Source organism: Ascidia mentula, chromosome 3 (assembly GCF_947561715.1).
Source record: "Ascidia mentula chromosome 3, kaAscMent1.1, whole genome shotgun sequence".
NCBI classification, from domain to species: domain Eukaryota; kingdom Metazoa; phylum Chordata; class Ascidiacea; order Phlebobranchia; family Ascidiidae; genus Ascidia; species Ascidia mentula.
The window spans coordinates 1313491-1336914 of NC_138568.1; the positions used below are offsets into that span (position 1 = coordinate 1313491).

General features: G+C 39.1%; 2 protein-coding genes across 2 annotated transcripts; one reads left to right on the plus strand and one right to left on the minus strand.

Moving 5' to 3' along the window:
- Nucleotides 1–183: 183 nt before the first annotated feature.
- Nucleotides 184–8673, minus strand: LOC145894650 (tonsoku-like protein). Its single transcript, XM_082983282.1, has 22 exons — nucleotides 8640–8673; nucleotides 8416–8511; nucleotides 7852–7946; nucleotides 7436–7620; nucleotides 6960–7175; nucleotides 6517–6688; nucleotides 6233–6341; nucleotides 6020–6162; nucleotides 5580–5732; nucleotides 5398–5523; nucleotides 5064–5277; nucleotides 4611–4747; nucleotides 4431–4503; nucleotides 4101–4264; nucleotides 2954–3756; nucleotides 2417–2646; nucleotides 2137–2237; nucleotides 1756–1962; nucleotides 1230–1392; nucleotides 885–1035; nucleotides 287–382; nucleotides 184–226 (listed from the first exon to the last, which is right to left on the minus strand). Exons 1-22 carry the CDS (start codon nucleotides 8668–8670, stop codon nucleotides 184–186), a joined length of 3708 nt encoding a protein of 1235 aa, XP_082839408.1. The 5' UTR covers nucleotides 8671–8673.
- Nucleotides 8674–16366: 7693 nt separating this feature from the next.
- Nucleotides 16367–23150, plus strand: LOC145894651 (uncharacterized). The gene is made up of 18 exons (XM_082983283.1): nucleotides 16367–16454; nucleotides 16529–16654; nucleotides 16991–17087; nucleotides 17334–17514; nucleotides 17810–17886; nucleotides 17964–18067; nucleotides 18225–18403; nucleotides 18551–18737; nucleotides 19071–19214; nucleotides 19357–19498; nucleotides 19652–19856; nucleotides 20108–20279; nucleotides 20751–20935; nucleotides 21254–21453; nucleotides 21737–21841; nucleotides 22000–22137; nucleotides 22545–22695; nucleotides 22998–23150. Exons 1-18 carry the CDS (start codon nucleotides 16367–16369, stop codon nucleotides 23148–23150), a joined length of 2634 nt encoding a protein of 877 aa, XP_082839409.1.
- The last annotated feature ends 274 nt before the right edge of the window (nucleotides 23151–23424 follow it).

The window sequence follows — 23424 nt, forward strand, 5'->3', positions numbered from 1 at the left end:
AATGTAGGATAATATATTGGGCAACTTCACATTTTATTCGTAATATTTTGCGTTCATTGCGTTAATAAATTGCGTTTGAATAAGTTTCACGCAATGCCTGAATACAGGAAAAAGCTGGAACATGTTTGTAATGCATTTCTTCGGCTCGGTCTTGTGTGTAAACTTCTCCTCCGAGGTAAGAATTCATTCCGAAATATAAAGAGCGCCCACCAAGTGCAGCGACGGCCTACGAAATAAGAATGAGGGATTTTTAGGGAAACAACGCACAGAGTAGAGAGATCCTCACCTCAATGTGGCGATATGTTTCTCTTGCAGATCGTTGCAGGAAATATCAACGGAAGTCACAACACGGTCGTGTTTCCTCAAAAACTTGTCCAAGTAACTGGATACAAAACAGTTTAAGCCAAGCAAGCAGAGCTAGATACATAACGATAATTATAAATAAATAGAAAAGGCGGCAGCGTGATACATACATTTGTGCAACTCATCTGAAATACTGATTTTTTTTTGATAAAAATTGATCTTCTGGGACTTATGTACACATAACCCTGAGGAAGGCCAGCCGGATGGTAGACGGAACATTGATTTCAACAAACACTTTCGAAACTTAAGTGCCAGAAGAACAATTCTTACTAATTAATCTGTATGGCGCTTATGTACACATAACCCTGAGGATGGTACGTCGGATGGTGGACGGAACGTACAAAAAAAACTTTCGTAACTTAAGTGCCAGAAGAGCAATTTCAATCAATTACTCTGCCTGACAGCAAGAACACCACTATACCAATTTACATGTTGGGAGAATTGGCTTTAGCTGACTGTACTATGTGAGCCAATGTAACGACCAGTGTAGAAAACGTAGGTAAAATAGTGTTGTCACTTACAAGGTCAGGTTGTGGTTGTTTTTCTCGTCAGTGACTCCACTCAGGTTGAGAACATCAACCTTTTCACGCTTCAATGATTCCAACCACTTGAAAACGCATTTGGATCCGAAACGATTTCCCGAAATATCCAATTCGCGAATGTTGCACAGTGCTGAGATGATAATACTTAGTAATTAGTAGTTAGTAACATTACTGATTTGGTTTTTGGCATATGGAACAAGAAAACCATGCGTTTATCTGCATACTTAAACATGTGGATGGATACAACGAAAGATATTGTTCAGTTAAAGGAGTTTTTAAACTTCACAGTATCCATTTTTAGATATTGATGCAACCAAGTTTCACCTTTTTGTAATATTTGCTGCGTTTCAGCGGTTTTGAACATGTCCTCGGTGAGGTAGCAATTACTCAAACTGAGAAATTTTAAATTTTTGATGCTTTCCAGTAATTGCACCAAATTTTCGCCTCCACGTAGAGGATTGTATGATAAATCCAACCTCGTCAAATCCTGTCGAGATTCATATCAATGTCCATCCAATAGCATACAATAGTTATACAACAGTCCACAGTTTATTATGTTGTTTTGTGTGTGAAATGAATGCAGTACTTAACTATGGGTGTCAGGTATGCTAAAATCATTTTGGTTCAATCAAATTTAAATTTATCAAACCGAAGTTTCGCTTCCATAGTTATTGAATAAATCAGTCTCTCATCAAAACATTGCACCAACAAGTACTATAGTCATATACCAGAGACTGACACGGCGCATTGAAGAAATAGTTATTCAACGTACTCCTAACAAACTGATTATATCAGGTGCATGGTTGCTTTATTGCATGACCAACGCAATCTATGACCACATAATACTTACACTGAACACCGGGCATTTCAACATCTTCCGCAATCCAACACCGGAGATATTATTACAAGCCAAGTTCAACTCAATCAAAGTCGCGTCGCTCGATTGTGACGTCACAGTTCGTAAGAGAGAACCGCACATGCATTGAACGCCGTCGTCCGAGAGTCGGTTGCCGGGCAACAGGATCCGCGTCACTTCCGGTTGACGGAGGGTGGCGAGCTGTCGTCATGACAACAAAAATTTACATAAGTCTTGATGTGCATCACAACGCTCGTAACCACACGCAGACAATAGAATATAATAAGTTTTCCAACGCAATTAAGGAGAAGAAAGACTGATATTCCGACAGAAATACTGAATGATATGCGACATTTTATGTAAGTTTCATCTTACCATTGGGTTGAGGCAAGCGAATCCGAACGCGAAGTCTTTGATCTCCAGGATAGTGGAGGATTCACATTCGCGACAAGCTGATGAGATTTTCGGAACAACCACTGTTGGAAACACCACAAAGTTGCACTTTACCGTTCAGCAACACAACATAATCTTTACACTATGAGCTGGTTGGACTGTCACAAGCACAAGCTAATTACAGTAGTGTATTAACATAAAATCAATAAATAAATAAACTAACTTTGTCACCATTTTTTATTGTTGAAAGTACAACACCTACTTATTCCGCTATTTTTGCACATTTCCGCGTAGCGCTGGGCGAACGGTGCAACGTTCCACGTGTCCTCCTTCGCTTCGATGACGTCATTATTGCTGATAACGTCACATATCTGATCGTCGGACAGGAGGCGGGCGCCGTCGCAGGTAAAGAGAGTGAGTTTGGGTCGAATTTTCGCCATGTTTGCGTACAAAGTCGAAGCGCGTTCTTCCAACCACGAGACCGGTTTGTTTCTGGGACGAGAAAGAAAAATATACAAAGAACTGGGAAAGTCTCTTAATTGTAGCAAAATTTATGGAGTTCACGCATTAGTCACTGCGTAAATAATTGCATCTACCTCCTATAATGAGTTGACCTAAAACCAGTCCGTTTTTTGGACACACAAATAACACGGCAATTGTTGTTGACAAAATACTGATATTAAAATATTTTAATTAAGGAACCGACGAACCATAGATTCACCAACATTGCAGTAAATCATTGAAATGTTGGTGTTTTGTTACTTCCACCAAAATAAATCGGTCAAATAAAAGTTCTCACCGGCCGGGAATTCCCACCAAAAATATGGTGTCCTTCACTTTGACCTTGACTCGTAGTGAGGAGCTAACAGGGGCGACCGCGGGTGTTGAAACGACAGGAGATGGCGTGGGTGACGGTCTTTGCGATGGTTGGACGACGTCATCCCCGTTAGTTAAATCTACAGGGTCGAAAGCGACTTCAATATTCGTCGGGGATTTTGTGTAAAACTCGGTAATTTTCGGTGTTATTTTTTTCCAGCCTCGCTTTGCCGCCGTGGAAGGTCTCTCCCACTTTGTAACTTCCAAGCGACGGGGCTTTTTCATTGGCTGGCGGAAAGGCGCGTCATCGTCCACGTCATCCTCAACCAACCAATCGTCGCCGTCTTGTTCGTTTTCACGCATCAACGACGACGAAGGTCCCGCCCTTTTTGCGTTCCTGCTTTGAGTTTGAGTGACAGGGAGTTTAGTGGAGCTCCCAAGAGCTGCAATCGACTCTTTATAATCGAGGACGCCGCTCCTCTTCCGCCTAAACTCCCTCTGCGTTAGATCCGGAAGGTGTTGATCCTCCTCCTCCTCCTCCTCCTCCTCTTCAATTACTCTCTGTGACGTTGTCGGTTCGGAGAAGCCGTCCTCATCTGCAAGTTTGAGAAGTTCGGCTCCGAGAAGGTCAGAATGATTACTTGTTGGACGCGAGGTTGAGCTTCTGTCATTTTGTCTCTGCTTCAAGATGGCGTGGAGTTGTTTGTATTCATGTTTTTTGCCTGGATCCATTTCATCTTTGTGTGTGTGATAATGGGCGATCAGGGTGTCCAGCGCCGTTCGTCCCTGGAAAAAAGTGGGCGGGTGATTGGCAGCAATGGTCAAGAGCCCGACCCATATACCAAGAAGAAAACCCGATCGGGATTCGTGCCCAGGATGTCCTGGGTTCGAATCCCGGTGTGGTCAAAAAAAATATTTATAGAACTAGTCATGATATTTAATTATGATATTTAACCTTAGTTTTACAAAAAAAAACAGACTTATTTAAAGCACAAATATTTTCCGTCGACATTGGACACAAAACACAGTTGATATTTGAATAAATGTGGTCAAGGTTATCAAGTTAGCCACGCATATAAATCTGTATCGTGGGAACGAAATATTGTCGTAACAAAAATATGAAAACTAACCCGGAAGTCCGGAATGTTCGGGTCAGCTCCTTTCCCAAGCAACATAGAAACAATAGCGAAGTGCCCGTTCGACGCGGCGTCCTGAATCGGTGTGATTGCGTCCTGCTGCTGTCCGCCGATCGCGTTGACGCTCGCGCCGTTGCTTAGCAACAGTTTTACGATCTCTGAAATCAAGAACACGCGCGATGTTGACTGAGTTGAGGCCATTAAACATCTGTTCCTATGTCGTTGGCCTTAACTATGGGAATGGATTGGAACAACACCGCACTGGGCACATTTCTTATATTAGTCAATAAACAGTAGTGACGTCAAACAACCGGTGGTGTATACCTTCGTATCCATGGTTACTTGCTTCATGCAAAGGCGTCCAATCACAGAAGTCACGCGGGTTGACAGGGTGGCCCTGAAGCGGAACGAAACACGTGATCACTCCAAGTGCGCCTCTCATAGTTTTTGGCAAAAAAATCAGCCGGAAAAAGTTTCGACCTCAGAGATCGTGACGTCACGTACCTGCTCGAGAAGTAGTTTCACTCGCATCACGTGACCCTCGATGCAAGCCCGGTGAAGAGGGGTTTCCCCTTTCTCGTTCTTTTTGGAGAAGTTTGGTTTTCGTCTCTTCCTTGTTACGTCATCACCGTCCGAGTCGTCTGACGAAATACCAGAGAAATAATGCTAGAGATGTGACTCCTATACATCTTTAACATCCTCAAACACACAAAACTGTGACGTTATTTGTAAAGTTTACATATAAACCGATCATAATGTTCTACTTTTGACGTTATCTCTGGCAAATGACCATGGGTTGTTGGTGGGTCATAAAATCGATTATGGTATTTTGTTGTAAAGCAGAACATATTAAACACAGACAGGAACCTAACAAACGCAAAAACATTTGTTAAACACTCTATTAATCAACCAACCATCATTAATTGGCAATTTTGACATCAATTCTCGTCAACGTACCGTCCGACACCTTCTCCATTTCAACACGCAGCAGCTCTTCGCTGTCGTCTAGCGGACAACTATTCTGACAAGTATCTTGCGAATCCTCGTCCACGTCATCAGCGAACAATCCCCATTTCGCTTCAAGGGCGGCGATTTTCGTGCCAGTTTCGGAGGCTTCGATTCTTTTTTCGTAGTTTTGTTGGGATTTCTCCAAAGCTGTCAAAGTCTGCAGCTGCATTAAAAATAATCAAAGAAATTGTGCAAAAAATACAATTTTCGGTGAATTGAGGTTCACACAGTAACTTGGCAATTTGCCTTGATGTAAGCATCATTACAATATACATAAACTTACCTGCAAACGACCGTTCCCGGAATCTGTGGCACATTTTAATGCTTTATCGTAATAACCTCGGACTATTTCGTATGAATCCCTCATTCTTTCGTAACAATTGGCCACGTGAGTAAATGTTTTGGCGCGCTGTATTTAAAAACGAACTTTTAAAAATGCTTTATGCTGCAACGAACAATCTCCACCTCTGTATTATCTTCATTCGATTCCAATTCCTTCTTAAAATATTCTATCGCCTCAGGGTATTCCCCCACATCAATAAGAGTAGTGGCGATAGAAAAGAAAACAGTGGCCCTGTGTCTTGTGGTGCAGTAAGACATTTCATGCAGAAGTTCTTCCTATAGATTTAGGTATACATATAATATATGTGAATACATATATTTATAATGTTTGAACAAATGAAAGCCCAACACGACAAGTTACATTATTAACATCTTGATGTAAGATGCGAAGCAACCTACTTACAGAAGGGTGTTTTTCTGGCACACAATTTTTTTTGTACTAAACAGCTGTGCTTTGTCATTAAACTGCATGCAGATACAACCTACATTGGCAAGAACACTATGGCACAAAATCACCAATATTGCAAACATATACATATCTAAAATTCATTTTGAAATAATACCTGCTTTGTATAATGTTTCACAGCCAACACATAGCACTCCAGTTTACAAAACATGTCAGCGATAGCTTCATGTAACTTAAAAAGATGGTCAACTTCTAAATCCTCATTGGTGATGTCAGCCTTGGTCTTAATCATTCTTAACACTGTGGAGATTCCAAACAACAAGTTACATAAAACACCACCACAATGCGATCAAATTTAACACTTATACACCTGTTTTAAGTTTGTCCTCAACTAAATCGCTTCCTGCATGGCCTTTCATACGATATGACTTTTTTAGGCAGGTTTTTGCAGCTTCCATATTATCCAAATACATATGTACCTACAAGACACAAATTTACAGTTCGGTTTCTATAAAGTTAAATTTTTGTCAAACATTGAAAGATCCAGAATGCATATTACATACGCTAACATATAAAGAAATTTGTATACATTCTTTTAAAGTTGCAAATTGGTATTACCTAACCAACATGCTATTTGTCACACTCCAACCTTACCTGAGCACAAAGATTCAACGACTCAAACAACTTCTGTTTATTTCCAGATGCTTTAGCAATTTTTAATGCTGACTCAGCATTTCTAAGAGATGCAGAAATTTGTTTCTGCTCGACGTTAATATCACACATGATGCGGTTGGCAAGATACAATTCCTCATTGGCATTGCATTTTCTAGAAAACAACATGTATATTGTACATGGTAAGCAGGTTACAATTACAACTTACACCCGTAAGCTAGTAGGTCGTTTTTACATATACCACAATTAACATTTCAAACTACCATGAAAATTTTACATTAAATTTTTTTTTCAATTATTATCATTATGATGTTGCAACTTGCAACAATATAAGTTATGAAGTCGGCAGAGGCAATAAAACAACTTAAATAATAAAGTGCACAAAAATAGTTGTTTTATTTACAATATTATTTACTACCCCATACTCAGCAAGAAAGATGGCCTTTTGGAAAAATTCACAGCAGTTTTTTGATGCTGCGGCTTTATCGTCACCGTCGGCAGCAAGAGAAAGTTGGTGGTGGCAGAGACCCAAGTTAATGTAACTCCTTATCTTCATTTCATGAAGTTCCTTGGATGAAACTTTTTCTTCCTCTTTTAGCTCAGATGTCAAATCCACACTCTGTGTGAGAAGACCAATGGATCTAAAACATTGAACAGAACTTGTAACGACATTCAAATAAATATTACTTGTTGGGACACAAAATGTTAAGGCCAACAAACAGGGCATGGCAGGCTGTACTTCAATACCAGTTACAACATTACCAGCAACACATCTTTAAAAAGCACTACATAAACATATTAGATATTTATTTTTGAAAATCTCTGAGGCTAAAATTTGTCTTTGTACAAAACCAATCTTGTTACAAACAAACAAATTTTCACACAGTTACCAAACACCCACTTTTTTAAAGCTTTGATGATTCTTCTGGGTGATGTCAGAGAGCGTGCTTGTTCCAAGTACGTTTGACCCAATGATGTGTTTGCCCTCTGCAACTCGACAATGTCACTCTCAGCAAGATCCAGGTGCTTTTTGTGATGAGAGATTGCAAGATCATAATTTTCCATCGCCAAGTAGACATCTCCTATCTGAATTGACATTTACGAATGAACAGAGTTATATTACCATATGCTGCTTAATACACATTGAAGCTCTTTTTACAGAAGCAATTGTTTGACACTTTTTTTAATAAAGTTAAGAAACTGCACCTTAGTCACCTCCATTGCACAAACCAATGTAAAGATTTTTTTACTAAATCAGGTTGGCTTAAAGTTTCCAAAAGTCAGGCATCTTTTAAATAATTATTTGTTTTTGTTTACCTTTCGATTGGCAACAGCTTCACCAACAATATCTTGCAGTGAGCGGCAAAGTGCAAGCTCTTGTTTGTGCATATTCAATGCTTCATCATGGTCTCCTATCCACAAGTGATTTGTTTAAATGCCGTACACAAGGGTTTCTCATATGAGGACCCCAAGGGATTCACCCATCAAGGTGGAATACAAGATGGTTCTCAACAACATTAGTTTCGCTGGTGGGTTGGAGCTTGTAGGGTCAGTGGTTCATTATGTTTATACTGACATTAAATAGTATGACCGTAACATTTTGACCGGCTTAATGGTCTAGAATTGGAGCGACACCAAAAAAGATATTTTTCACAGACAAAAACATGGCCAACATTTTTTACAGGACTGGTGGTCCACAGACAGAAACAAGTTGAAAACGGCCCCACACTTTATAGCATATTTCATCAACATTCGATGCCAAAACATACAACATACCAAGTATGACTTAAGTTACACAATCACATAAAATTATTTCAGAAACACTATTCACGAATTTGCTGGAAAACCACAAAACAAATTGGTGTTCGAAAAAAGGTTTACCAGCTTGCAAATACAAGTTTCCCAATGCATTACACCACTCTGATTCCTCTTTAAGGTTATTGGATTCCTGTGCTTTTAGCCTAAGTCTTTCACAACCTGAAACACAACATTTTCGTTGGTAAAAATTGCATTCATTTGGATTGTTAAATTGGTCCCTTTAACACTTGATTGAATGCAGATGGTTTTGAAAATGAAGTTAACGAAGTTAAACTCATTAAACTTACGTTTGATCTCCTTTTGTTGCTCCTTGTCCATCCCAATAAATGTCGTTTCCGCATTAAAGTTGAAATCAACAAAAAACTTCAACAAACAGTTACGCCTAGATTTATGAAATTGGTGATTCCCCTACATCGAATTTCGCGCCAAATATTTGTGTCAATTTTATCAATTAATTTTTAAGATTTCTATGTTTCCTTTTACATCGTTGCTTTTCGTGTCAATGTGGCATTAATAATTTTATTTAAAGTAATTTATGCGAATATATTTTGTCAAAACAGTGTTACTTGTCGTGTAATATGTTAGGTATCTCTCCACAAAAACGTAAAGTTAACCAGGCAAGTTTAGCGCACCAGTTTAAGCATGATTGTAACATGTACACTCTGTGTAGTGCCAGTAGGTTGGTTAATGGCCTGGTATTGTCGACAGGTCAAACTTCACCGGAGCATGATATTTGCTATATCGCTCCGATTTGTCATGAAAATGCTGCTGTGTTGTATTCCGGCCAGACTGCGCCTTGTCTGTGATAGTACAACTGTTCATCATGGTAGCTCAAGTAAGAGCCTTCGAACGCGTGATTGGGCATTGGCCTGCATGAGCATGCACTGGTTCTGTTGTAACTAAGGGTGTATTTTAAGCCGTGACACTTTGACTTGATTTAAAGGGTGTATCTTGCTTGATTGTTACATAACCACGACTGTCAAATAATCAAGCGTAGAAGGCACAATGTACACAGTATTGCAATTCAATCCCACATTTAAGCACCAGCATATATCATTGTAGCGCTACACTGTATATATTGTTTCTCGTTTATCCCCAACATCAGGCATTACACCGGTTGTCTTGGCAACACAAAGTGCAAATCTTCATCATCGACACGAAATCCTTCCATCTGCATTCCTCTGTACAAGTCTCAGTGCAACACCTTTCCACTCTGATCGTTGTTCCGTGGTTAGTCGTCACTTCGATCTGGAAATCGTTTGAAATATACTTCTTGCGTCTAATTATGTTACTGTTATAATGCAATAATACAGTATGGTAAATTTAAATTTATAAATTACCATATCTGCTTTTAATGTAATACTTATTTAGTAATAACTTTGTTGAATATACTTCGTGTGCCACAACTCAGCACCAAACAATTTTATCAAGTACAAGACGAAGTGTAAAAAGTAAAAAACTCAGGACACCTTGCAAAACTTGTCTCTGCTCTTGCATTGCTGTAACAGATCGTCGTGACTAGCAACGTTCAACAAACAATCATCATCAGGTCTGTGAACGCGTTTCTCGTAGTACAGACAGTCATAGCATGTGAGACTCGAATTGGATGAAGCTGCATTGGAACATGCTTTGGTGTCACAAAATTATTTCGTATACATTATCTCTATAATTTATTTGTTTTGTAAAAATATGGGGTTGCGCTAAAATGCGATTCAGTGACGCGATCTCTCAAACAATAGCCGGCCAGAGTGCGGATTTGAGGGTAAAAAATATGTTTAAACACCAAAAAGCTCATCGAGCCAACAACATAGTAGGCCACAATATAATTGAACACGAAACATTATTGGAATTGGTAAAAATTAAATTGAAAACTAAAAAAATGATAGTTGACAGCTTTTTTTCTTCTCTCAGTTTGAATTATTACTTATATTCACAGAAGTTAGTTCTCGTTAAATTTTTAATAAAATCCTCCTTATAAACAAAAACGTGACTCCCTCAAATTTTTCTTTTGGTTGAAAACAAGGGAGCGGAACCTATTACGCCCAATATTGATTCTTTTTTTAAACATTAAAACCGCTACAACTACGGTTACATCTTATGACTTGTTTATAATAAAATATAGGTTACGTGAAACACGCTACACAAACTAGCAAATCACAACAACATCATCAAAGGCCTATTATACCTGTTGCCGCCGAAACTGTCGTTAGAAGCGCCAAAGTAATTATAAAAGCATTTGACCAATCCATTCTAAAACACGTCGTACGGTGTGGAATCTCCTGCCCGCTGCTTTATAGACACCTTTGCCACTCGTGAATCCGTTTCCATTTCCGTGTGTTCTCATGACACCGCCCGCACTGTTTGTCTGGCATATGTCGACAGACGAACGAAAATTGTCAAAAGACGAATGGCAACATACAGTTGATGACGTAGCACATGGTTTGTCCCCCATAGCGAAAAGGTGTGACGATGTGTTTGCTTGTTTACACGGCTCTGGGCTGTCTGAATCAGAGCTGAGATCGATACACGTGAGAGTCGTTGGACATTGTATTAAAATTTCGCGAGCCGACATGTGACATATTGCGCAATGACACTGCGTTGGTCTTTGTAGTTCTTTGTGGGATTGTGGGTAAGGTGTGGTTGCGGCTTTTTTTGGTACATCTATAAAGAATTTGCCCACGTAATCCAACCAAATGATTTTGAAACCTACAAACTGTAACCAAATTTTGAACTGCTTGTAATATTTTCAAAAAACACAATATTTTAAAATATTATATTTGTTCATTAATTGTCAAACCATCTTTCGTAATTCCTGTCTAAAAGTGTTTCCGCGATATGTGTTGGGAACTTACTCTTGTTTACACGTTTAAGACATATCTTTTAGTTCCACTGGTGTGAAACATGGCAAGTTAAGTAAAAAAAATTTTTTTTAATGTCAACGTAAACCTAATTCATGCAGTCAACATGCAACGTTTAATAAGCTGGGAGTGTTTGACTGTTTGCAGCAGACATGAAAACGTACCCGATAGTTTACAGATCAGGGAAAACACAAACTAATTTAAACAGAGAATCAGTTTATTTTATGGTTTCTATTGCTCGCATATGAAAAGATCGGCAGCGCCTCTAGAAGCTTGGAAACATTTTACACTCTACAGTTTACAGCCTTGAAGAACAAATAACTTAAATAAATAAAAATTTAAAGAATGGGTTTGCTTTTTGAGCAAATCTTAACGTGTAGGCGTCGATGCTGCCAAAACTGTTTTCTGTTTCTTAACCAGATTTGTGACCATTCGTAATTCGAATACTGGTTAGGTAAATATGCTACTGGACGGTACTTTACCAAAACCAACAAATAATTGCGTTAATTCTCTTGCGGAACTACTTGCAAAATATACCCTTGTGGTTCATACAACATCACAAGCATCATCTACGTACCCCGAAACCACGTATTTTTGTGCCATTTTGAGGTTCCGAACGATGCCAAGGACGTGTTCGCGATGTGCTCAAGCGTAAAGATGGATTTCTACTCGTGGGGAAACTCTGCTTACGCATGCATTAGATCGACCGGGACGAAACAAGGTATAAAACTACTGCTCAGTTGCGACCCCTTGCGATAGTGTGTCTTTTGGTTAATTTCCACTTGGAGAAGTCTTTTTACTAGTAGAAAACATGATCGGAATCAATGTACAGAACGCGCAACTTCGCAGAAATCCATCCCTAACGTGTTTGTAGCTTCCAAGCACGATTTATTTGCCGAAATTTTGAAAAGTGTTCACTAACATCACACGATTTGTAGCTTTTACTGCGAGGTAAATAAAGGTTTTGCCCAAAACATGGCGTATCTATCAAGACGATAATCAATTAACCTCAACACAAATCCACACTAAATTACCGGGTGTTGCACCGGTAACATTTTGCTGGTTTTCTTATAGTGAAATTGTTATCCAATTTCCAGGTAACTGTGAACTACACACGAATGTTGACCGCAACCAATGCGCGGTGAAGCCACGAACATGCAGAAGCCTTTGATTAAGCGGGTTTGGTTTGGTTCGAGGTGATAATTACGAACTTGATCGTTAGTTCAAACCACAGCAAAACGGTGCGAGTTTTTAACCAGAAGTTCGTTTCAGAAATATACAGGCATGATTTTAAAAAATTTTAGAACGGTAAAAGTCAATGCGACAAAAATAATAAAACTACTTTGTTCTCATTAAACTTTTTGCTGCAAGTAGCAAAGAACGCACGGATTGACATCTGTGCGAAACAAAATCCATCGATCCGAAATTTGGATGCAAATCACCTGTAAAAAAAACGCCACTAAGGAACCAACTAATCTGATATGTCCTGATGAATATGATATGTTTCCATCTACAAACGTGCAGCGATCCGCTTCATTCAATCACGACCTGATCGACTCATTTGCATCGGACCCAGGTCCCACGTACAGATATTTAGTATCTGTATGATCACCAATGTCGAACATCAGTGGATCGTGCCAAAAAGTCGTGATGAATGGACTATGGTTGGAAGTGCCCACGCTCAGTCCTGCATTCACAACAGGTGATAATAACACCTTGATCAGGAGCTGCAGGGTCGTTTTTAGATTCTCCAACTCACGCAAATCGTGATGACCCCACTTAACCCCATCTAACCGGACCGGGGTCCTTAAAACAATAAACTTAATCTTCATGGATTGTTTCCTTGACATCATGTGGTCGTGGTTGTGAGATGTGAAGGAACGTTGCATCTGGTCGTAAATAGCATCATGATCTTACACAGCTACGCTCACCGCATGTTATCGTTTGCAAAAATTTTCCAAAATTCCTCCACGCTTCGTGTTTCACTGACGATGTCGATTCTTCTTTTAAATCGACGGCAACATTTAACTCAACAAGATTGGTAACCAGAGATTTACCGCACGCCGAAATCTAAGCTTAAATTTAAAATTTTCTTCGCTATTTTAAATGTTTTTGATGGAATTGGAAATAATTCCTCACATTAAACCTTAAAGTGAAGAAAACATATTTATAATGGTTTCCTTTTTTAAAGGATGACATAATTGCGTCGTCTGTTTGAATATTCTCTATACCATCATCCAACAATATTCCAGCCATCATTTCGCACATAATACCTATAATTTTCGACATCATTTACCGGTGCTCGATATCGGATTCTTGTTCCCATTCAAATAACAAAGGCAGCAATAGACCCAGAAAATGTTATGTAAGTGTAATAACCCCTACCCCCACGCATGACACGTTTCCAGGTAACATTTACGCGGTAGTTATGCCATATGAGTCCAACAATTTGCATACGGCCATAGACGAGGTAAAACCCGGCTGTTCCTCTATATTTTATATTACCGCGAATACAATGTAATATTTCTTTACTTTAAACGTTCATTGCAGGGAAATCTTTCTTGAAATGACACAGTCACCGTGACCAACGTCAGATTTTCGTGTCACCAATTAGATCAATACGTTCGTGACGCTGCAGTTATTGGTGATGGCGATACCAAGAATCGTTTCAGGCCAAACCGCTTCTGGGAAAATTTGTTTGTTTACATTTTCAATAACTCTATTTCCACATCCTTATATCAGGCGATTTGTAGGTGTGGAAATCACCTAACTTTGCCAAATCTTATTGCTGAATACTATACTCTAATCTTGTTACGTTGATCAGCATGTACATTAGGATATGGCGATTGGGGATAAAATAGGAATTTCTTTTGTAAAATATTAATTTATCACATTTCAACTCAAAGTTCAGGAGACATTCGTAAAAAGAAAATAAACCATGTTGATAACATGGACCCAAACTACAGATCTTAAAACTTCCTATTTGATGGATGAACGCTGAAACTGTAATGAGATGTTGGGTCTTTAGTCACATTTTTACCACTTCCCGACCGAAATCTACAAAGAATCGCATTCAGAAAACACAACAAAAATCTTGTTTGAGGTTTTCCGTCGCCGCGATAGAAGCTTCATTCACGAAAGTTTATCAACAACTTAATAACCGCCCTTGGCATTAAATGCCGTCGTTTCAAGTCTCTCCACCATGTCCTGTGGACGAGGAATTTCCGGTGCTCGTGACGTCATTTTTGCGCTGAGATGCTGCGGATTAAAACATGCTAAGAGAGAGACTCGAAGCCAAACACCGCCCACGCCGTGTAGCGTGGGAATTACTGCATTTCTAGCATGGGATAGATTAGTATTTACGCAGATTCAACTACTGATTATCATAGTAAAAGCTGCGCGCTAATTGCGTTCACACAGGACTTTATTTGTTGGCCATTTACTCACGTATATTCTGTAAAGTTTAAAACATGTCTTTTGTTTTTGTGATAAATGTGTGATCAATTTTCTCGAATTTGAATACACAATTTTTTACATATAAATATGGTAAATTTGAACAATGTCTTGTGGAATTGCAATGGTATTGAAAAATCTCTTTGGAGGTAACTTCTGTTTCTGAAAGCTAACATGAAAACTTACCCAGTCTTCAAGCAAACAATGTTTACCTGAACTACAAAAATTACCGATACTGAGGCCCAATTTTATGCACGCAGTCACGATTTAAAGCCAGAAAAATATTTGCGCCAACTTCCAATTACGGGCAATTGTGGGTAACCGTGGTAACGAATCTTTCCCAGCTGAGGTTAAAGGTCATCGCGGCGATCTCACGACCCGATAAGAACTGATTTTCAGGTAATGTCACTGTAGATAAATGCAGGCGATTCTCTTTGCTCGAAGCAAAGACTGCGAATATATTGATGAACGACAACAAGTGCTTGACTATTTATGTTATTTAACATTGGATTGAATCAGTTTGAAAAATGTGAGCGTACTAACCCTAGAAACATGCTTTGTACCCCAAAGTGCGTTTGAAAAGGACGATAAACCCTTGGAACAAGAACAGAGACGTTACGTTTGTTTTCATGTTTTGCACTGCGGTTGACTTGATCAACAACTTGTTGGAAATAAACCTGTTGTCTCAGATTTAACCTTTGATAAGAAGTAATCCGTATTTGGTGTTGAAACGGAGTTGTATAAACTGAACGCGTGGGTTGTGACGTTGTGAAACCAGATTATTTCTGTAAATGGAGATTGAGTTTGATTAAATTGTGGGATTTCATGCCTTTTGGGATTCAGGCTTTTGCTTCTTGAAAAGTTACGAAATAATGTATTTTCCACTGGTTTTCAGCGCAAGGATTGTTGCGGCATGGACAAACGATATAAAATGTTTCTAACAATTTCGTGAAAAAAAAATGTTTTCCGGACTCAACTCTAAGTAAACATAGTTCCACCACTGCGACACCACTTAAATCCAATAACGACGGCGTTCATGCCCAACCGCTGAAGTGAAAACCTTGCACATTCCGCTACCTTGCCGCTTGAGACCTGATCTTGGTAACCGGGGAATCGTACAATTACTGGTTGCCGGGGGCACTGCGCGTGCTTTACGGTGCAAAAAAAGTCGCTGTTTTTCTGCTTCAAGGGCGAAAAGCTATGAATGAAGTTGCGAGGTGTGAGTATATGTAGACTGGCTGAAAGGTTTGTGGTGCATAGTGCTACCGGATTATACTTTAGCTTGCACTTGAGAGCGCATGGTTAGCGGCATACATTGGTGCGTGGTCTCGCGTTTAGTTCGAAACAGGTCAGGTTTGAACGATTTTTTTGAGATGAACGATTCCACGTTTTCACTTCAGGGTGCGAAAAAGAAGAATTTCCAAGAGTTTTTTCATGTTTTGCTGTTAGGGAAACGATAAAATAAAATTTTCCAAAGTTTTACTATAGCATAATCTGGTCTTCAATTATGTATCACCTTGATTCCAGCGACATCAATTTGTCAAAATATGTACATAGTTATGTATGAAACAAATGTTTCAGTATGATGTCAGCTATTTTATTAGTTTCTGCATTGTTTTTATCTTTCTCCACATAAGTGGATTTTGTCGCATAGTGCTGACGCATGCTTGCTATTCCTAGACAATTTAGGTAATTTTGCTAGAATGGACATGAAAACACGTCAACTTTTTCAACTTTGTCTTATTCTTGGTTGCCTGAAGGCCGGTTTTACCCAAAGCGGTTGTTATGATTGTAAGTATTTTGAGATATGACATCAATATTAACAACTAACCGTGGCACACTTTTCACTTCCTCGTTTCTTTTAGTCAAAGTTGAAGACGACCTTGGATTGATCACATTCAAAACACGAACCTGGTATTCGGTATCGGGAAACGAGTCTGATTCTGGTACCAAGGTTTTGGCGCACATGGAATGGAACATTAGTGATTCTGGTATACAAGTGTGAAGCTTAATTTAACTCAATTAATCAGAAACCAGTTGTTGTCAGTTGAAAAACAAAGCTCTTCGCATTGTTCATCGCTATATGTATCAACGTACACTTTGTTTTATTTAACACCAAAAGATGCTCTCTGCCTTTTGATAAGACATGCTACCGCATATCAGCTGCCAAACAAATTCACGATAATTATTTGTCGTGTGGTTCGCCCATGTAGTAACGCGTGGCTTAGCCTGCGGCACGTGACAAATTTAGACCAATGAGATGTATTTTTGTGACATGCAAGACAACAACCACCTACTTTCTCCTTACACAAAAACATGCAACGCAGGTTTGAAACCTGACGGGTTCGCGGTTTTCTTCGGCGAGGACAGCGGCTCATTTTCTCTCAACGAAAAGTCTTTGCAACCAATAAATATATGTACAAGGTTTGGAAGATTTTGTCAAACTTTTAATTGTTGTTGTGTTGTAAATGTAACGGCGTTGTCGCTTTGTGTCTAGTGATGAACCAACAGCAAAACGTAACTAAGCATGTATCGGTTTTAACTATTGCAGTTTTCCACCTATGTTCTACATAAACCAGTTGTGCATCGGCGTTTTTAACTTTAATAATTCGAACTAACATGAATGACGACGTCTCCAACTGTCAGTTATTTCTAACTCTTCTATTTCAGACCAGGCCAGTTCTGGGTCGAGACCGGCAACCAATCAGCGTGCACCAACGTCACTACAGGGTGTCCGGCTACGACGTCAGAGTGTCTGTGCGTTGCAAAATGCCCTCTTTTCTACAATAGAGGCAGATATTGCGAAGGAAGTGTGTTTGTGGAAATGGACGGTTACATATCAGTACCAGGGGTAAGCACAGAAACTTGATTCTTCGTCAATTGGTCACGCGTTGCTTTGGGGGTTTTGCAGTCTACGTTTGAATGCCATATCACGACTCGTTTCTGTGGAAATTTTTCGAAATGCATAATGGAAAAATACGGGTTACAGAGTTGAAAAAAATACCTAACAAGCAACGTTATACTAAACATTACCCTGTCCTTGTCATAGTTTGCCCAAAATATTTTACAAGTGACAGTCAAAAAACTAAATGATATTTCTGCCATTGTGTGGTTCATTTCTCAGTAACAAACGATATTTTCTACAGAGCATCAGATACCTCGAGTTTGACGTCACACCAATTGTTCATAAAAGATTTAAATCAGGCATCGTCCCCTATTCCAGGTTAGTTTGACTCCAAATATAGAAACCCACTTTGCCTGCCGTGGAAACAAAGTTCATGTGGTTTTGTTCACGTGCAGACAGAATAGTCCGTTTGATTCGACGAAAGTTGATTTCCAACCTCTCACTTGCAACGATTTAGTGAAGACAAGTTCGTACAGAGAAGCCGTCGAGCAATGCTGTGGTAAGTGATCATTAGTGCGGGCATTTTTGACAGAATTATCTGCTTAGTTTTGTTCTTGCCTGACATATTCATACATGTGTCACTTTATAATAATGAGCATCATTACAAAAAATCCACATACTTATATCTTTTTTACATGCTTTTGTCGTTTACATAGAAATAGGTTTAAAAGATCGGGTCGTACGCAACATAACGTTCGGAGATCCAACACTCGACTTTAGGGAAAGCACCGTGTTGATGAATATGTCTTGGATGCTGCCTCTAGATCAAGAGGGATTGCTGCATTTTGACATCCAGCTTGGTTTTGATTGGCCAGCCAGCGTTGTCAAGCCAATGGTAAAAAAATACTCGAATTTATGGACATAACAATAAAAAAATGTTAGATTTCTTTGTTGACCAAGCATTTTCTATGTGTAATCCTGACATTAAACTAAAAATCAAGGTAAATTTTCAAACCAAATCCAGCAATGTTTCCTTACATAGAACCACACTTTTCTGTTATACCATGGGGACCAGAGTCAGTTGGCAAGTTGCCAGAACCACACTCACATCTACCAAATTACTCTGGTCGATCTGGTGCCTACGACCACCTTCCAATTGACCATTACTCCCAGATACGCCAAGCAGGGTTCGAGGAATGAGGGAACAGTTGTCACGATAACTGTGCCAGGTAAACACCACTGTTCACCACCAAATGTTCTTCGACAATAGTGCGATTTCGAGGCAACTCTGGCCGGTTGCAGCGGTATATAATAGAAAGCATATATAAACAACCAGTAGTCCCATGTAATAGGCTTGTTAAATCATTCAATTACATCATGAAATCATCTTGTAGCTTCCTTGAGGAGCACGAAAATCGTATGAAACTTACGATCGCTAAAGAACAGACTAAAAACGCTTTGTATAATTACAAGTATATAATTGGGCAAAACGTGTCAACACAAGTACCTTTGTCTTACAAAAGTCATTATCAATAAACATTACATATTTTTTTTCATTACAGCCATGAACTCGTGCAATCAAAGATATCGTTACTGCGACATTAATTCTAACTGCACCGCTCAGGACAAAACAGGTTTTTCGAGTATGAACGCAAGTTGTGAGTGTCATCCGGGTTACTCCGGCGACGGAATTAATCCTTTTTCAGGCAAGTGCTTACCACAAAAGCTTGTTTTTTATATTAGTGAAGACAATGATTTTTGAAAAAGCGTTGCTTGTACAAAGTAATCGATTTATCATCTTTCATAATTTTAACGCCACGAGTGAGAATTTTTATTTAATGATTCCAGTCGGATTCGGGAGTGGTTGCACCGACATCGATCGGTGTGAATTGGAGCCGAGTCCCTGCGACTCGAAGGCCCGTTGTCATGACAACCCGGCTCCTCTTCTGACCGCTAATTGCAGCTGTTTGTCGGGTTATTTCGGTGACGGGTGAGTGGCTGTTTGGTTTCTAGTTACCGCGCTGTCGTACCAGATTGTCAGTTAGTGTGAACTTGAGGTTGCACAGTAAAACCTAAAGCCATAACACAGAATTTGGGCCAATTTTGTAGGAACTTCTTCATGACTTTGGTGTCAATTGTTCAGATACGTCGATGGATCAGGTTGTTCTTCTATCAACCTCTACGCTCTGGCAATCGCATTGCCTGTTACTGTCGTTCTGCTCATCCTAATCATCGGCGTTGCATGGATGATTCGAACGCGAAAATTACGACAGGAAAATCTAAAATGGAGCAATTTCGTTGCCAATACTGCTTTGCAGTATTCAATACCATCCACCAACAAAGATCAGGTTAATACACGCAGAATATCGTACTATTATGCACTTGTTTTTTTGCTCCGCACTAAAAAAATACAAAGAAATATAAAAGCAGACATGAATTGTCATACCACAATCATAAACCGTTGTTTGTTGTAGATTGTTGTTAAAGTGCATCAAAAACACAAAAAACTGATACACTTTTTGCACATTCAAAGCAACTCTTCCAATACGATTTCTATTTTAACGGCCAACCAATACGATTTCTATTTAATTCTTTCCAGGGCGTCTGGATTCCAACATTCGGCGATAAATGGGAAGTTGCCCGAGAAAGAATTAACCTGGGTGAAATTCTAGGACGGGGTAATTATGGGGTTGTCTACAAAGGGGTGCTTACTCCCCTACAAAAAGACGAAGTCGGAAAAGAATTGGAAATTGCCGTGAAGTTTGTCAAAGGTTTGTGTGTTTTGTTTTTTATACGTATGTAAGAGCTATTTATTTAAACAAGGAAGTCCTAACTAATATGCTTTAATACATCATGTGCGCTTGCTTTCTTGCAGCTCATTCTCAAATTGCACTGATGATGGACGCAGTCGTGTTTGAAACGTTTGCACACAATGTATAGCAGCAAATTAACTTTGGATTTTTGTTTAAAATTAATAAACTAGTTTTTGGCACCAAAGAGTTATTTGCGTGACGCTTTCGCCTCTTGGCAATGCTTCTATTAAAGGCAACTAATGGTAATTATAGCGCGCGTGATTCACGAATGACAACAACTGATATAAGTTTACACAGAAGTTGAACTAAGAAAGCAAAGTGACCTAAGGCCGATTTGTTGCAACGTTCAGGGTTACTCTTAGCCAAATGCTGCTTATAATATCTCGTATTGATCGTCTGGAGTTCTGATACAGTCGTGATATTTAACAGAGGGTGCAAACGTCGAAGAAAAAATTTCCGATTTTTTGACTGAGATCGGCTTTATGCTCAACGTGGGGGAACACCCTAACGTGATAAAGGTGCTTGGATGTTCGACGACGCAGAAACCGATTTTACTCGTCACCGAATTTTTGGAATACGGAGATTTGTTGCATTTTCTCTGGGACTCGAGAGAAGTAAGATTTTTTTCAGTCTTTCATTAGTAATTATCCGAAATGGTTAAGGGGTATTTTTTTCAAATATGCATCATATAAATAGCTTAAAACTACGAATACAAAATTACAATTCACATCTATGTTATCCAATATTTCGTTACATGTGAGTGTTGCTTGTCTTGAAAAGGCGATACCATTGTTCGTGTAATAACCAAAAGCAATTTAAAACTTTTAAATGCAAAAAAATGTTCGTCATTACTTTATTTTGTTATCTATGCTTTGTCTTGGACTTCCAAGCAAAACTTTAGTGGACTTTACCAAACTTGTGTTTGTGCACAGCCTACCAAGTGCCTCGTGGATCCTATATACCACCTAACGGAGACGTCTGTGTACAACATGGCTCGCCAGGTGGCGCAAGGGATGGCCTACCTCACAAGGTCACGAATCATTCACGGTGACCTGGCGGCCAGAAATATTCTGATAGGAGAAGGACTTGTGTGCAAAATATCTGATTTCGGACTGGCGAATGACGTTTACAGGTATAACCATTCGTTTGTATAAACAGTGGAGCGCTTTTTCATATAGAGCTGGTTCCGTTAAAGTTGAAGTCTTGTCGGCTATCGCCGCATAGTTTAATTGGCAAGATATTTGGAAGTCACCACAGTTGCACTGATGAGACATATTGTGTTAAAGCAACTGAATCATCATTGCTTGGCACTCTTACCATAATTAGGTCAACATGTTGACCCTGTCTGCAGCTCACTATACAAAATATTCATTCTCTGCTGAAGGTAAATTTATATTGACTGCGTTGTGACGTAGGTACGGGGTTATTCGAGGTCAGACCGAACGGACAGTCCCGTTTAAATGGATCAGTCCTGAACGGATGATGTCAGGGAAAGTCCCTATTACAAGCAAGAGTGACGTGTAAGTGACAGTGACGTCATGTCCAACGAAGGGAAATTTTGAATACCTGTTTTTGGATAAATAACTGACTCTTTGCATGCTTAAGGTGGTCGGCCTCTGAAACAAATTAAAGGTTTGTGTTGAGAATTTTACAATTGCTTAAAAACACATTATTCCAGATGGTCGTTTGGGAATCTGATGTATGAGATGATCACCTTGGGCTGTATGCCCCACCCAGGGGTTTCGTCCGATGAGCTCTTCGATAAACTTAAGACGGGATACAGGATGAAACAGCCTGCCTCATGTGGCGATAAGATGTAAGGAATTAGTTTATTGATCTTAAACACGTTCTGACAGTCGTTCACAAGTCTTTAGTAATCGCGGACCCCTTTTAGAAATTCATTGAGTCTGCGCAGAAATGAATCCGATCCAAAAAAAGTTTTTGACACGAACCAAGTTTAAGTTTTTAAATAAAAAATAATTGTGAAGGAACAAGTGTCAAGAATTGTTTACTGAGAAAATTTATCTTTCTCATTCACTGAGGTTCGAAAACATTGCATTGGGCGGTTTTAAATAAATCATTGTATTCAGTGACTGGCAAATATGATCAACCACTTTTGGATTTGTAGTTCATTATATGTAAAACATCCAAAACTTAGCAGTTTTTTGTATGCTGTAGTAAATTAAGCAAAAACTGGAAGCTAAAAAGTTTATTTTTTGATAGGTTCGGGATAATGAAGAGATGTTGGAGATGGAAAGCGTCGTCACGCCCGACATTCGCCGACCTGGTCAGTTTGCTTGTACATGACGTGGACGACAAGGAACCTGTTGAATATGTGAACATCGTCAAAGTGGTTGACAATATTGACAAAGAGGTAACATTTATCACATAATCTACTTCACTTCTAATAGGTATATCCGAAAGACAGCCTTTGTCTGTCGAAATATGTTTTCTATGAAATAACGGACAATTAGTTGCGTGGGACAGCATTTATAAATAAACTTACAAACTATTTTGCTTTTTCCGATACATTTTATTTTGTTTACGATACTTTGGGGTGATACCTGTTCAAAGGTCCGTATACAAAATATATAATTTTTTGCCTACATAAAATCACTACTGCTGCAAAACGTCCTTTTGTTAATTGCAAGTAATGCAACGCACTCTCGTTTCCAGCAATACGACAACGAATTGGACAAGGAGACACAAAAAACCTCGGAATCCAAAGAAGAAGAAGTAAAATACAAAAGCAACCTAACGTACTACAACAAGGCTCTTATGGGGGACGACATGGAGAAACGGGAATTCGATAAAATCACTGATTTTTAAATCTACCTCTGTCTGTAAAACTCCTCATATTTGGTTTTGTATACCTGGTATTATCCTGTGTAGCGCAATGTCGGAGAGAATAATAGAAAGGGTAATTTGGAGTTAATTTTGTGGCACATAATTTTTCGATCCCGGTCCAGAAGCAGTAACTTTTTCGTTTTCCTGTTCTTGACCCAATTATCGTTTGTTCCAATTTTGTTGTTCATGGCGAAGCATTTTGTTATAAATAATTGCCAATGTTCTAAATAGGATCTTTGTGTTTTTTTTTTGTATT